This window comes from Dermochelys coriacea, chromosome 27 (genome assembly GCF_009764565.3).
Source record: "Dermochelys coriacea isolate rDerCor1 chromosome 27, rDerCor1.pri.v4, whole genome shotgun sequence".
NCBI classification, from domain to species: Eukaryota; Metazoa; Chordata; order Testudines; family Dermochelyidae; genus Dermochelys; species Dermochelys coriacea.
Window position 1 is genome coordinate 12,893,302 of NC_050094.1, and position 17,207 is coordinate 12,910,508.

Here is a 17,207-nt window from a genome sequence, read left to right on the forward strand (position 1 = left end):
AGTTAGTAACAACCTACAACTATTGGGGAAGAATGAGAAAAATATGGGATCTGCCTCCAGATTTTATCCTCCTGAAAGCAGCAGGAATAGGCTTCGAAATCAAAACATGGATCTATCTTGAGGAAAAACTTTATGAAGTATATTGTCTGCTCCTGGGGTCTATCTAGTTCCTCTCCAAGCCAGAGTGAATTTCTGGCTTTTACTCCAGAGAACATAGGTCTTGGTCTTACTCTGCTCTGGTTTTCATAGAAGACAATAAATAGAAAAATCTGATCCATTTAAGTACAAATCTCAATATTCATCCAGTTCTGAGACTGAGGATAACATTTTCAAAAGGGCTGAAGTGATGTAGAATCCTGAATCCAATTTTCAAAAGAGACTTAGGCACTTAGGAACCTAAACCTCATTGACTTTTGATGAGACTAAGGCACATAAATGCCTAAAATCACTTTTGAAAATGAGATTTAGGAGCCCAACATCTCTTAGGTATTTTTGAATATTATCCTGAATGTCTAAAAATGTCAGAGCAACACTGTAATGTGTAATCCTTGAAGCACCATATGGAAATCATATAATTGTTCCCATGGCTGGTCTACATAATCACATGTTCCTATTACTATTATCCTCATCCTCCCCCACAATTTCCTCCATTTATTTATTACACCCCTCTCCTGCACCTTGTCTTAAATTAGAGTGTAAAGCTCTTCTGGATAGAGACTGTCTTTTACTATATGTTTTTGCACCTATTATAATGAGACCCTTGTATTACTTAGGCCTTCTGGACACCACTGTAATAAATAATCATCATCACAATAGCAGCAGCAGCAGCAGGGTTACGGGTAAGAGGAGCAATGACATGACATTTCAAGATTTTGCTCTTGCTGTCTCAACCTGTGGGGAGGAAATGCCACACTGAGGTGGAAACTTCTGAAATGTTGACAAATGTAAGGTGAATCTTTTTGCATATCAGCCATTGTCATCAATGAACATTCTACATGTGGAACGAGGGCAGAATATGCCATCTAATACAGTGCCTAACAGCAGTGAATTGAATAGAAATGTCTCAGCAAGATTGGAGTTCCTGTTTTTCATAAATCTTACAATGCCACTAAAAAACATTGTAGCATTTTTTAAGCTGTGAGGCCTTAAAAGCAGAGTATTCCGATACATAATGCTGTACTGGAAATTTATATTTCCTCTATGACAAATTTACGGCATACCGTATTATTTTAGCACTGTTTATGGATAAGTGAAAAGTTGCCATTCTGAAGTGAGTACAAATGATGGGAACTACTATAATGCAGAAATCTACAGTAGGTATAAAGTTTCTGTGCCTCAATTTCCATGTGGTGGGCATCTCAATGTGATTGCCACCATCTGAGTGAGCCTTGTAAGATAAAACTGAAGTTATGGTATATACAGGTTCTCATGAAAATCACAACTTGCTGACACACTCAGTTAACCATTTACTTTTACTGATACTCAACTGATACTTTTGTGCGCAAAAGGAAAACACGCTATGAAGCACTAATGATAGGTTTCAGAGTAGCAGCCGTGTTAGTCTGTATTCGCAAAAAGAAAAGGAGTACTTGTGGCACCTTAGAGACTAACAAATTTATTAGAGCATAAGCTTGAAGTGAGCTACAGCTCACTTGTGAGCTGTAGCTCACGAAAGCTTATGCTCTAATAAATTTGTTAGTCTCTAAGGTGCCACAAGTACTCCTTTTCTTTTTATGAAGCATTAATTAACCTTGATAAATCATCATTTCCTGAATTTTTTTTTTGCACACTAACGGCCAAACCTCCAAGCAGCTCTGCAAGGTGGGGAGGAATCCTTGCACCCATTGCAGAATCCTAATAAATCAATGGGGATTCGTGAGTGCAAGCGCTTACTTTTGTGGTGCTACTTGCATAAATAGGGTCTAAAATAGCTGAATATTTTTTCTTGATAGCCATATCCCTACAATAATTTGTTATGTTTGAAGTGTCCATGTTAATTCTGTAACTTTTTATTATTATTATTATTCACATAAAAGTATTTTAATCCTTATTTTAAATTTTATATTTTATCAGAGTAAAACATGCACTTAAACTCTTTGTTTGAAAAGAAACATCTATTTCAAATTCAGAACCAAAAATGAGAGGCTTGATACTTTACGTTCACTTTTCAAGGCAGGAAGTTCCTAGCTATAACAGCAGGAGAATGGGAGCCAGAATGCTTAAGTTTTAGACTCATATCTGCTACTGACTAGTTCTGTAAACTTTCAGCAAGTCACAACCTCTCTATGCCTGTGTAAAATGGGGAAAATTATATATTTCCTATCTCATAGGGATGTTGTGAGGCTTAATTTATTTTATGTTTTGAAATTCACTGATGAAAATAGCTATAGAAAGGGAGAGTTTATTATTGTTGTTACTTTTGCCACTGAAATATTTTCTGAAATCCAGTATTGGAGTAATGAAAAGGAAAACAGAAGTTCCAAACTATTATTGGAAATTAACTTTTAAATCAGGTGACAAAACTTCGCTTCAGAATAACTAAAGGAATTCAAGTCGCTGACCAATATAGACTACATGAATGTAAAATTAGTTTGCCTGCATTCACAAAAGGTTTCAGAGTAGCAGCCGTATTAGTCTGTATTCGCAAAAAGAAAAGGAGGACTTGTGGCACCTTAGAGACTAACAAATTTATTAGAGCATAAGCTTTCGTGAGCTACAAAATGCATCCGTTGAAGTGAGCTGTAGCTCACAAAAGCTTATGCTCTAATAAATTTGTTAGTCTCTAAGGTGCCACAAGTACTCCTTTTCTTTTCACAAAAGGTTGTGTTCAATTATTAAACTACTTAGCCACTATCACAATATACATGAAAGTTATTTTTATTTTATTTTGTTTCAATCTAGAACAATAAAAAGAACCTCTACTCTGGCTCTGAATGCTGTGTCACTTCTTTAAAATTACAAAACTAAGCTCAATTAGTTGAACTCTTCTCCAAGTAGCAACTCATAATCAAATACTAATACCCATTGCCTTTGCCTATACCTCAATTTTCCCATTTCCCTTCAAAAGCCAAGTATAACATATGGGCACCCTTCAGCGTACCCTTAAAGTGAGCAAATGGCACATGGATTCTTTCTGTTCACATAAATATGCATATTTCTATCTCCTTGTTTATTATTAAATATTTCCTATCGAAACTTCTCTCTACATTAGAGGCTGGTCCATCAAGAGTGTCAGGATCCCCACCCCATTTCCATCCCCTAGCCCCATACTTTTGCAGTTTGAAACACTTACAAATTCTAACTGATTATGATGGTATCAGCAAATCTACTGAAAAATAGTTCTGAATGGACTAACACATGCAAACAATTGCTGTAATGAAATACCAGCAGCAACTCATCCAATGAAATAAACCACATAATAGTACTAGTGTAGGACTAATTTAATTTAATGTGGGTGTCACCTACAGAAATGCTGTGTATGAAGAATTCTGGATGTTTATTGGAAAGTAACAGTGAAATAAAAAAGTAATTAAAATAAAAGCATCCTTAATTAGCTGCCTGAGGATGCATTAAACTAGACCTTTTTATGAGATCTGCAGCCCCTTAGGTTACTGTCAAATGATTGTAGTGAAAACTGTTTTCAGGCTGCAAATTAACAGTTTGCCAGATGCCCTTTTAAAGGCACTGTAACATACAAAGACAAGCACTGTAATCTGATAAACTTACCAGCCTCACACATGCCAGTGCTCTGCAAGTAAGTACGACAGCGCTCTTTATGCTCCTCTAATGAGCTTCTCTGCTTGTAACTCCTTCCACAAAACTCACATTTGTAGGGCTTCTCCACTAGAAAGAAAAGATGCAGGATAAAATAACCACATGAGGACTGATGATGCCTTCCTGGCATATGAGCACATAATTACTGATAACTCCAATTAACACTTGGGGAATGCCTTAAATTCTATATAATTGATTATTATAATTATTATTATTATTACTATGAAATCAAGGTTAACTAAGGGTGAAATTCACCTGGTATGGAGGGTCCATACATGCCCTCTTCATTACTTAAATCCAGTAGTGCCCTACTACAGTGATGGAATATCTGTCAAGAACTTCTGCACTGCATGCAGCTGAAATTTGTGTCAAGTAGGCTGGAAAATAATGGGCCACAAGGGCAGACCAAAGGGGTTACTGGACCTGGATTTACACAGATTCAGATATTACCAATCTGATATCATGACTGCAGATGGGCTATACTGGAACCCTGCAGATTGCTCACAAGGTCAGGGTCCAGATTCTGTTCTCACCCAAACTCTGCAGATCATCAGATTTGGGGTGTATGGGATATGAATTCATCCGATGAAGTGAGCTGTAGCTCACGAAAGCTTATGCTCAATAAATTGTTAGTCCTCTAAGGTGCCACAAGTACTCCTTTTCTTTTTGTGAATACAGACTACATGGCTGCTACTCTGAAACCTGTCACCCTAGGATAGTAATTTTATGTTAGTAAATTTATAAGTAATTGCTAAAATATGCCTGAGATTTTCTAACTAGGCACAGTTTTAACAAAATGAACACAGCACTTTGCATGGCAGACTTTTCCTGTAGAATATAAAATAAATATGCAATAGAGTTGATACCATTGCTAACATCACTAATGTAATTATCATCATTTAAATTAGCATGTTGCTTTTAAAAGATCTAATCAGAAATTATCTTCTCTCTCTTGGAAGAATAAAGAGTCTCCCCTTTGTTCATACCCTTAGCATGTCAGAACTGTTTCAGTTATCCTTAATGCATTCATATCCTAAGATTGCAGGAGGCAGTGCTCTTAGGATCAGAGTTTCATAAGTTAGCCCCCACATTTGCAGAATCAGGAACAAAACCTAGGAGCTATGATTCCTAATACCCTACTCTAAGTACTAACTTCTCTTACCAGAACCCCCTAACGTAGAGACAATACACTTGTGTGAAACGGGACTTGCACCATTGTTTCTTAACGTGGTAATTATAGGGGTGAGGCCCTGTCTACGCACAATCTTGTACTGATTTACTTAAACAGGTTTAGTTAAAACAGTGGAAGCCCTCGTTTGGATACTTTTATTTGCAGTTTCAGAGTGGCTTATTTCAATGTTCCTAATCAATTTAAAATAACTGAAATAAACCTGGTTTAAAGTGAAATAAAAGTGTCCATACAGCCTTTACACTGCTTTAACTGAATTAGTCTAAAATGCCCCTTAAGTTAAACTAGTGCCACTCTGTGTGTAGACAAGTTCTAAAGGCACATAGGTGGAAACCCCTTCTTGAATCAGTACAACACATATATATTGGGGGTTTGCACTCTATACCAGTACAACTTCCCCCGTTTCCCCCCCCCAAAAAAAAACCCAGTATACTTAGGCCCTTTGTTTATTTATTAAAGATTTTAACATCTTTTAATTAGTCACTACAGGCTTCTCAGAACAACTTTTTAATCACAAACAACTTCCGATTGTAAGGTTATTAGTTCACATATTGTTTGGCAGCTGTGCCAAAGAGCGTTGCTGCATTGTTGATTAAGATGTGTTTGACACATGATGTTTTTATGTGAGTCCTGATGGGGACATGTAGTTTTGTTGATCTGGGTCAAAGTCAAATCAGAATCTTGTTTATCCATGTAAAATAAGCTCATTTTTAACTTTGATTCTTTGTAAGGTTAAACTTTTTTTCTGCATATGGTAGTACATAGATAGTATCTGTTATTCAAAATCCTTTTTTTCTAAAACTCTATGTAATACATGAAGGACATATAAAATAAAAAGGAGTAAGTGTGATCTGATTGTTAAAGAGCAGGACTAGGAATTAGAACGTATGGGTTCTATTCCTAGGTTTCTAAGTGACTTGCAGTGTTGGGACAAGTCACCCCCAGTTTTGTGCCTCCATTTCCCAATCTGTAAAATGGATATAATATGCTAATGGGATATTGAAAAAATTAATGAATATTTGTTAAACTCTTTAAGATATTCAGATGAAAGGCACTACAAAGGGCAACTATTATTTGGTAGTTGAGTGACACTAGCTCTGGGTATTCTCCTGGGGCCATTCTGATGATACAGGATAGGATAGCTCTAATAGACAAGAATGAGAGAAAGCCCTAGTGAAGCATAGTTCACTGCACTATAAAAACTGAGGGTCTGATGGCATGGCCACATCTCCTAATGGAGAGGCCATACCTAGATGTTATGCAGTGCAAACAAGTGGAGTAGCTGTGTCTCTCTCATAGTACTCTCTCCTGAAAGTAAGGCTTCCTACAACCTTTTCCCTTACTAGTACATCCATGCAGCAAAGAGCAGAACTGAGCCCCTAGGTGGAATGTATCATATGTAGAACTAGAGGTCATTGCTAATTGTTAGGTCTCCAGAATCCAACTGCCAGATTAAACCTTATTGATTAACCCTTTCTATTTTCCACAACTGATGTCCTAGTGACACACATTTACAACACCTAAGTGTCTCGTAGGCACTTACCAGAATGTGTCCTTAAGTGACCTGTTAGTGCATCTCTTCTTTGGCAGGCATAAGCTGCAAGATGACATTTAAAAGGTTTTTCCCCTGTATGTAGTTTAATGTGGCGGAGGAGGTTACCCTTCTGAGTAAAGGAAGCTCCGCACTGATTACACTGGAATGGCCGTTCACCTTAAAATGACATACAAAAAAAAGGACATTTAATATTTATATGGAAATCACCTCCAGCCCCTCACCCTTTCCTTTTTGGAGGAGTAAAGAATGAGATACTGGATCAAATTCTGTCCTGGGAAACACACACACCACTCCTGTTAACCTCAGGGGAAGTTACTTGTGAATTTGGCACAATGTGTCCATTTATGAGAAATATTCCAAATGTATAGTTTTTCTGTGGACTGGAAATAAATGTTCTTGAGGAAGTTGATTCTAATATGTTGAGAATTTTCAGGGGAAAAAAAACCTTTTTAATTCTTCCCAGTCTGTACCTATATGATAGTTGACTTTGTGTTAAGGTATGGTACAAAGGAAGCATGACATACAAGCAAAATGCAGCAACCAGCAAAACAGCTTGACTCCTGGTTTTTGACTGACGAAGTGCTAGTGCCTTTCATCCAAAATTCTCAAAACACTTCACAAACATGCTTTTACAAACATTCAACCCTGATGAGATATGTAAATATTATTGTACTCATTAGGCAGATGGATAAAGAGAGGCACAGAAAGATTAAGTGACTTGCCCAAGGTCATATTTGCAGGTTCAGGAACAGAAACAAAGAGCTGTGATTTCTGCTACCCTTTTAATCACTAGATCACACTCAAATCATATGTTATCAAAATGTAGCTCTTTTAAGGATAATATAGGGATATTTACCAGTGTGGCTACGCTTGTGAACCATCAAGACATTGAGGCTAATGCAGGCTAATCCACAGACATCGCAGTTCATCTTTCCACTAGTTGACCTGATGTTGTCATATGAACCAGAATGTCTCTCCAGTTTAATGCTCTCATATTCATTATATTCTCTTGGATAGCTGTAAGGTATTTCGGATTCTTCTGTATTTTCCATAGGCTCTGAATTCAAAGCACTCTCTTCTCTTTCATTGTATTCACCCTTCACTTTAACCAAGTCATCTGCAGGGGAACAATAAAGCACAAAATGAAAAATTATGTTAGAAGCTATAATGTCTCTCTCAAACAAATCCACATCAGCTAATTTAATATAAAAATGTTTAAAATAACTCTGCAGGTTTGACATAAATCCACAAAAATAATGAAATACAGTTAAGACATCAGTCCTCATGGATCTTGCATTTATAGTGATAATCTTAAAGAAATAATCATTATAAAATTATACATATTAATTATATTTTGGGGATATTTTGTTTCTATGTTATATAAATATATAATACACCATATATCAAATTATTATGTTATATATACTATACAATATATAAAAGAAATTATTTGTTCACATAATACATAATTAGACTATAGAGAATATTGCCTCAGGGTGTCAGTCATTGAGGCCAAGAATGCAGGGGATTTTTGTCCCTTCCTCTGAAGCATTTGGTGCTTGCCACTTGACTAGATGGACCACAGGGTGATCCAGTATTCAACTCTGCTGTTCCTATATTGTAGTGTGAAGAGAAACCCTTTTAATTTAATTCTTCTCAACAATCCTCATCAGGATTTTCACTAATTATCACTTCAAACAGCAACTTCTATCCAAGGATCTCAAAAGCTTTTAGAAGCATCCATTAATTTCCATTAAAACTGAAAAGAGATCTCAGGGGTCAAATTCCTCCCCAAGATATTTGCTCACAGTCACATAGCACATGTCTGACAAATAATTCAGGTAGCCCTGATTATCAGCATCCTGCCCTATTGCTAGGCCATACTTGGCCTCCTTCTCCTAAATGTTCCTGGATAGGCTCCTGGTCCTTTGAGTTCCCATTTTTTCTGAGTGGCTAATGAAGACAACCTCTTAGGTTTTGGTTAGAAAATGACCCTACTGGCAAGATGGGACAATGGTGCAAATAGTTAGCTATTTGCAAATAATAACCCCTCACTCAGGAGACAATGCTCCAGGAGTAAAAACATGAGGAGACTGACCATTCTCTTAGAGATAAAATATATAATTTCCTGTTTGAAAGTATTGCACTCCTGGCCACCTGCTCCTTTCCAGAAATGAGGGTTAGACAGTTAAATATGGCCTTCCTGCTAAGCAAGGTGCTTGCACTTTCTCTAATGTATAGAACATGGACTATCAAAATTGCATTATCTCTGGGTCTGATAAAGAAACCACATCAAATGCAGAGAAAAAACAATTGGTGCCAGTGAAAAATGAAGTGACAGCATAAAAAAAAGTGAAAAAATAAAACAAAACAATAAACCCTTTCATGAAGTCAAACTTCTCAGCTGAAGTATGGAAGAAAAATACTCCTTTGTCCTGAATACTTGCAGTGAGCTCAGGCATTTATATGGGACCACGTATGCTTTTGTCTAAGAATATAACCCTTTCTCACTAGGGTGCAATTTTCTGCCTGTGGCCTTACTTCTGGCTTAAAGGTGTGGGGATGAGGGGGGGAGCAAGTGGTTGTGAAGGTCCTGGTGGCGAGGAAAATTCCAGGAGGTCTCCCTCAGTTTTTCCCTTAGATGATTCTGTCAGAAGGAAGTGTGTTTCTTTCCCCTTTCCTCTCTGTGAGCAGGGAGGTTGGCACTCAGAGCCCACAGATCACCCAGGGATCCAGACCGGTCTTGGGTAATGGTCCACCAGAGGTTAATCTACACAGGTACCTTATTCTCCTTATCTGTTTCAGGAGTAACCTTGTCTCCCTATCTACCTCCTGGACAGTGCATCTCCTTTGGAGTCACAACATTGACAGCTTTCAGAGTAGCAGCCATGTTAATCTGCATCCGCAAAAAGAAAAAGAATACTAGTGGCACCTTAGAGACTAACAAATTTATTTGAGTTTAAGCTTTCGTATTTATATAGCTCATGAAAGCTTATGCTCAAATAACATTGACAGCGTTTCCCTGCTTGAAACTATTGCTGCCCATTCCCATGCCCCCAAATGGGGGATTCTCCAGAGCAGACAGGGCTCAAGCAAAAGTTAGTGTAGCCTCTAGTTGTATAACTTTGCACAATACTGACTGCTAGTTGTTAGGGGGAATGTTAAACAAAACTCTTTTCCACACAGATTTATTTTTTAATTAAAGAGGGAAATCCTTACAAAATAATTCATCAGGTCCTGCACAGTGTGTTAAAAGAAAGTGCACACTGCAGCTGCACCTTGCTGATACCTTCAGAAATACGTTTAAATTTCCACTTACTAATTAATGTTTTACCTGTCATCTGTATTAAATGCAGCTGCTTAGGGGAAAAGACTGGTCTTAACCTCTGATGTAGAAGACTTCTGTATAGTTTTATCCTTTATGTTTCCCACCACAAGTTCATGGTTCACATCTTTTTACTCTTTAGAGAAATATACCAATGTTCGTGTATAATATACATGTGTTTTGTCCCCGATTTCCACTGGGACAGATGATGCAGACTGATATAGTTTGGGCTATATCTCATGGTTCCACCATGGAAAATAACTGTGTTTTGCTTTTTCCTTATTGCACACTGTTTGCAATGTTTTTGTTTTCTGATGATAAATGAGAAGGATGCACCTGAGTTCTGATCAAGGCCCTCCCCCCTAAATCATCACTACCACTCCAGCTGTCGGTGATATCCCACCAAAGCTTGAGTGCTTTTCAGTTTGCATGTAGGCGTTAAAAGAACCTCAACGGAAAACTGCAGCTACTGACAACTAAAAGATAGCAGAAAGCAGAACCTATTAGGGAAGAGTTATTTCATTTTGAGTGAATGTTGGTATAGAAATGTGAGCTTAAGATGTTGGCCATAATTAAGGGGAAAGTAGTACTACCAAAGTACCTCAGTGTGCTTGTGATAGGCGAAGAGAACAAGTGGCAATGTTTATGCCATTTTCCCATGGAAAATAAATGGCCCAGGAAAAGTAGGTCAATAATTGATCAAGTGGTAGTAGAGGTCTGCACTGTCATGCAGGAGACAAATTCAATTTCTAGTCCTGGCCTTTTTGCTTTGCAAGCTGGCAGGCATAGGGAGCCCTATGGAATCATAACACTGGTGGTTGGGTGGGAATGCTTCATGTTGCATAAAGAGAGATTTTGACAGGTTCTGGAGAATATCCAATCTAGTCCTCCTCAGCCAAAAGGAGAATGCACAGAATTGTGGAGGAGAATTAAAGTGAGGAAAGACGAGGATATTCTCAAAGGGCTCATTGAAGTACATATAGGAACCATTTGGTTTAAAAAATAAGAACTATATGTATATAAGAATTATTGTCCCTTACATGTTCAGGAAAGTAAAGAGGTTAATAGAGAAGATTTAATTAATCTGTCCTGGCCTGGTAAACAACTTTTTGGGGCCCTCCTGAAGACAATACACGCAGCAGAAAGGATCTGGTAGATTTTACACAACAAAGTGGTGGTGTGATACATTAGGGCTGATGCACATGGTTTCATTTCCTGGGGTGATGATTATGAGATGAAAGACATACTCCAGAGTAATATTTTTGTTTCACCTGAAACACTGTAAAAACAAAGGGTTCTGGAAAAGATCCAAAATATAATGTTGCTGTGATGGCAACATCAGACTGAGTCACCACAGAAACTCTGCATATGTATGCTCTGTAAATTCAAGAATAATCATACAAAGTCAACAGCAGCAAATAATTAAGAAAAACAAGTGTGTTGTCTTGACTATACTCTCTAAGAGGAATTCTCAGGGGAACAGCCTTCAATTGCCATGCTTAATCCAATTCCTTGACATCAAACACAGGGAAAACAATGTAAGTTTTGTGCTGCTACTGAGCAAAGTTTGTTACTGAAGTTACAGAAGACAGAAAGATTTAGAATCAGAAGCCATTAAAGGCAACAGCACAACTGGGTGATGTTGCTCAAATATTGTACAAGAAGTGGGGTCATAATAATGAAATCCTCGACACATGCAAAAAAGTCAAATGGATAACAAAGAAACTTCATCATCTTAATGTGGCGTTTTAATGATGCTACTGATTTGCTATGCCAATTCTGAGATAATGAGCCCCCAATGCTACAGATGTTCAGCCAGACTTAAAAAAAAAAAGAAAAGAAAAGAAAAAGCTTTTCTTGTATGCCATTTCCTAACTATCCAATTAAACAAATTGTGAAAGCATCTAGATAGTTTACCAGATTTTGACAGCTGTTCATAGGATTTAGAAGCTTGGAGCACTAAAGAACAAAAAGGAAGTCTCTCTCTCTCTCTCTCTCTGTAGAAGGATTAAAATGTTTTGTGACTACCTGTACCTGACTGATATTAACTGATGAATTGTTATATACAGTATGCAAATGTCTCCACAAACTGTTCCTAGAATTGTGAGTACAAGAGAGAATTGTGAGGTACTAAAACTACTCTTTGCCATCTCACAGAAAGTGAGATTTTCTAGCCTATGCTGGCAGAATAACACAGTTGCATACCACAAAACTGAAGAAGTCATAAGAGTTTACATATTAAACAGAATTCACAATCCTGAATGTCTATGAAAAACTCAGCAATCACTATGCAATGAACATAACGCAATGTGTACATACTGTAATTCTATAATATGGCAACCATTTTCAATACTGTCAAGTGAAATGGTAAACAAAGAAGAAAAATCAATAATCAAATACTTGAGGAGATGCACACAGTTCATCCAGTTACAAAACCTTAGATAAATTACTTCTTTCCTTTCCTTTCTATGTTTTCTTAAGATTCGCAAAAGTGTTAAATTACATGTTCATTAAAAATTTCAATAAAGATTACAAAAATATTTTTCAGTATATTTAGTACTGGAGAAAGGTGCCAGGCAGGCAGCTTGCACCTTAGGCCAGGTCTAAACTACAAGCACTTTGCCAGTATAGATATAAAATTTTTATTAAGTTAATGTTAAAAATTATATAATACACAAGTTAAGAAAAGAGTGTCTGTACATCTGGGTATAGTGCATAGATTATCCACAAATACAACATTTGTTTAAAAGTCATAAGATACCTATAGTGCATAATCAACAATAACCCAAATTTAGGTGAAAAAATTTAACAATACAGTTTAAATATTAGCATCCAAGTATTTGGGTACATCACTCATGAAAAGTTGTACAGTGAGTTGGTTGTAGAAAGCAAATATAAGAATGAGTGTAGATTTTCCCTCAGTAATTGAGCATTTAGGATAAGTTGTCCATTTAAAAAAATACATATACTGATAAAGCACTCCTAGTGTGGATGCAGCTTTTACCAGTAAAACTACGCTTTTGCTGGTATTACTGCATCTAAGGGATTTTGATGACACAGCTAGTTGGTCACAAATCACACTTCATCATATCTCAGACCAACACAGTTATGCCTGGCCTTACCCACAGGATAGGGACAACACAAACAGATACAGAGGAACTTTCCTTCACACCATTATATCAATGTGGCTGCAGGTATCAACTGTAAGGATGAGAACGAAATTCAAGTCCTCCTGGCCCAGTCAGACTTTGAGGCTTCTCTGCTGAAAATGGTGATAAGGCCTATTAATGATGACTGTGGTGATGTTTTTTCTGAGAAGATAATTTGTCCACTAGGCACTGAAATGGATATTCTCATGTCATTTCATAGTCCCCTGAACAATCATCAGATGAGCTCTACTAATCTGGACTGGATTAACGGGCAAGTAGAAGTAAAAGGTTCCACTGCCTAATACCAGTCCTCTGAGCCACCCATTCTCCATTGCAGCTCTGACATGGTCTGGAACAACCTTTCTGTATTTCTCCACCTGATTGTCCATTTAATTTCAAAATTCATGATTCCCAAGCAGTTGACTCCAGCCATGTCCCCTTCTGCCCTAGGGATGGAATAGACATGGCTGGAACTCACTGTACTCTGGCAATTCCAGTAGGTCTTATAGCCCCATTACAAGACAATGTGCTTACCAGCAGGCTGGGGCTGCACTACATTGCACCAGGGACTGGGTGGAGCAGCACAAAGCCACCTTTGCTTTACTCTCCATAGGTGTTCCAAGCATTGAGTCAGTGTGTCTGAGATTTTATTTTATCAAAATAATTATTTAATCTATGGTCAGATCCTCATCTGGTGTAATTCAGCAAAGCTTCATTGGACTTCAGTGAGAATCTGGCCCTACTGTCCTTTATTCCTGTCACATTATTTTTGTCTGTTGCAACTAGTGTCTTTAATCTTAGTACTATAATTCATCATCTACATTTTAGTGATAAAGAAATAAACACCCATTTAACTTATATACTGTATACAGCACATTTCAAGGGGGATATCTAAATGAGCCAATGTAGTGTGCACCTGGTAGAAATTTCAATTCTAAAAATAGGAGAGAAACTTTCATAATTCCTCTCTGTGGAATGCATGTTTTATGCTAATTAGTCTCTTTATTTTTATGCAGACTTCAGACAAAAATAGAAGCAAATCAGACTGAAATACAGCACTTCAAATAGAAAAATCAGGAATACTCTTCCAAGCATTTGTACATTTAACTTATATCTATAACAATTCCCCTTTTAATAACTGTCCTCCTATAATCAAAGTAGAACCTGATGTATTTTAAAATATAATTAATTACAACAAAATAAATCATAAGAATTATGCTGGAAACTCAAGTGAGCCTGGAAACTCAAACTCAGGAAATTCAAGAGTTAATCCTAACCCTCAGATTCTTAGAGCTTTTTCATCAAAGACTAACACTCTGATTTTTTTTTTCCCTGTGGAGACCTATAATTTCATGAAGGATCCTATCCCCAAATATTTTAAATGTCTGTTAGCTTTTGTGTATTATCAATGGTCTGCCCTATAATAATGGTCTTACACTTTATAGTGCTTTCATTCAGAAAGATCCCAAACCACTTTACAAAATGTTACTGATTGAACTATCTATATAGGAATTACGTTGTCCAAAGCTAAGTGCTATCAACTCTGGACTGAAAGATAGCAACTATATATTATATCCAACTAAAGCTGCAGTGGGAATTTAGGGAAGCGGAATGTAATTATCCTGGATGGAATGTGACTAGAACATCAGGCATTATTTGGGGATGAGAGTTTAGTATTCATTCAGAGAGAACACCCACTTCCTACTTCATTACCTGCAGTGCCTGAATTTTATCTTGAGCTCTCCCATTCAAATCCTGTCTATGCCAATGTTGCTTTATTTACAAGATCTTCTGGCATTGATTTTCTGAACTTAAAAAAAAAAAAAGATTAAAAACTCTGAGTTTTTCTGTTGCTATTTAAATTACATCACTCAAAGAAGACAACTTCTAAAACTACAATTCCTAAAATCCAGAAAGCCAGATACAATCACAACCATTAAATCACACTTCAGTAAGACAGTTGAATCAGAAAACATCTGGACATAACAATCAGACTGAAAGAGGTTATATGTTAAATTCTGATAGTATAACCTTTAAACACTAATGAATGAGATTAAGAGACATATTACTAATGTGATCAGTCAGGCTTGACTTTCTTTGGTCATCTGGTTTTTAAAATGCATTTCAAAACCTGAACTGTTTAAAGTACAATCTTGCTAATCGCTCTCAAATAGATTTTCAAATGTCCTTTATTCCAATAGCACCTGATAATACTAACTGACATTTATATAGCAAATTTGATTCCAAAATGTTTTCAAAATTAGGCGCAATATACAGGATTGAGGAATCACTCTTGTGTGGAGTTTAGCTTCCAGTACACCATAGCGCATAAGGAAGGGAAAATTTTGGCCCAAAAAAGCAAGGCAAATTCCTACTCTTATGAAAAGTACCAGTGGAAATTTAATGAACATGCAGAGAAGACAGGACCTTGGTTTTTAAAGTATTGCCCAAAAGACCCAAACAGACTAAACCGCATGAAACTCAATTATCTATTTTGGAAGAATGAAAGGTGAGTCAACCAAGCCAGGATTTGAATGTACAATTCTAGATAATCCAGGTTTTGAAACTAGATTTTTAGATCACAAAAGTTTCCCTTCCAGAGTTACTTTGTTGCGATAATATAATCCATTAATTATTTTTGCACTTTAATCTAGTTTTGACCACCTCTAGGTTAATTTCTGCATTCCAGCATCTTTCCAGTGACTCAAACATTATTAAACTCATCCTTTTTTGCCACATAAATAGGTCTGGGGATAAAGTGTGAGTTATCTTGATATCCTCTACTAGCCCATGTTTCTGTAAACTGATTTTTGTCTAATGTGACGTGTGATTTGATTTCCAGGGCCATTCTCTCATCTTCACCTCTCATATGTTGTGTACTGCATGGGAAAAAAAATAGGTCCCCACCTAGATTTCATTTCAGTACAAAAAGAATAAATAATTGTCCCTGTTTTAATTTCACAGTTGGATTGTATGGATCTATGGGTTACATACAGTGTGAACAGAGGAAAGGGAGTACAGACCTTGAGAACTAAAAATCTATTGAATAATAGTATGTACCTTTTTCCTCTTTGGCCTTGCCTTCTCTGACCAGATATGATACAGATAGTCACATACCTCAAAAGAAATTTAGTCTTTTTTTCCTAGGTAAGGGTAATGGATTAAACAGACTAAGGAAATGACTGCACATTTCTGGCTAAGGCAATCAAGATTATTGAGTTTTCATACCTCTAATTCCTAATTACATTGGGCCCTCTTATAAGTGCCCAGTACAACACAATCTGCAACTGTATGTCATTCATAAACAAGTTGTAATGAAACTAACTAATTTTTGTTGATGTCATTAAAAATGTTTGGCAGTATTGCTTTTTGTTGACAGTACAGTACTGCAGAGTTAAAACAAAGTAGAGTGAATCTTTTGTTGATAACATTAGGGAGATGTGACTTTCAGTTCAGACATAGCTATCAAAGCTCACAGACTTGACACAGTTAACCAGTACAGACTCCTTGCCTGGTTTTAATACTTACAGAAATCCCCTGTTAAGTGAACTTCTGCAGCAAAGTACTGCTGATGTTGTGAGATAACCCCTGAGTCCCATGAGCGGCAGGGCTCGATCTAGGCTTGGGAGATGTAATATTCTGATAAAAAACGGCACTTCCTTTTCAAGCAGATAAGTGCGTGTGCTAAACAGCACCACTGGAACCTCAGTGAGCGCCTAAGCGAGGGTTTGTCAGCCTCTCCTGTCTCACTCCAGCCTTTTAACCGCCCCCTTTCACACACCTAAATGCAGCAGCAATTAGCATCCATAAACCACAAATGTGGCTTCTATTTCTTTTTATTTCACAACCATGAAAGCTAGCTAACATTCATAACACTGAAAAAGTAGTCTGCCTCAACCAATGACAGAACTGAGACTTTAATTACAATACTTGTGCTTGACCTGTGTCTCCCATGGAAACAAATATTTTTAATTTGATTTTTAAATTAAGGACTCTTCACTTAAGCATATGTGCCACTCAAGGCCACCGTGGTGGGGGATATGAAAAGGAAAGGGAAGTCAAAATCCTTCCCCCAATATCTGCCTCATTGCTTGTCTCTTTTCTGACTAGTTACAGGAAGCACCATAGGAACAGTCTTTTTCATAGTTGCAGGCAGGCATATACCATGTGCACCACAGCATACAACTTCAATTCCCGTGGGGCAGCAAGGGTTTT

At 37.1% G+C, this 17,207-nt stretch overlaps 1 protein-coding gene across 1 annotated transcript in view; it reads right to left on the reverse strand.

Annotated features, from left to right (window-relative positions):
* IKZF3 (IKAROS family zinc finger 3) overlaps window positions 1-17,207 on the reverse strand; it is a 51,669-nt gene that overhangs the window by 16,384 nt on the left and 18,078 nt on the right. Inside the window, 3 exon segments of the mRNA XM_038385884.2 lie at window positions 3,727-3,843; window positions 6,507-6,674; window positions 7,375-7,635. Of these exon segments, the coding sequence (XP_038241812.1) occupies window positions 3,727-3,843; window positions 6,507-6,674; window positions 7,375-7,635 (546 nt within the window).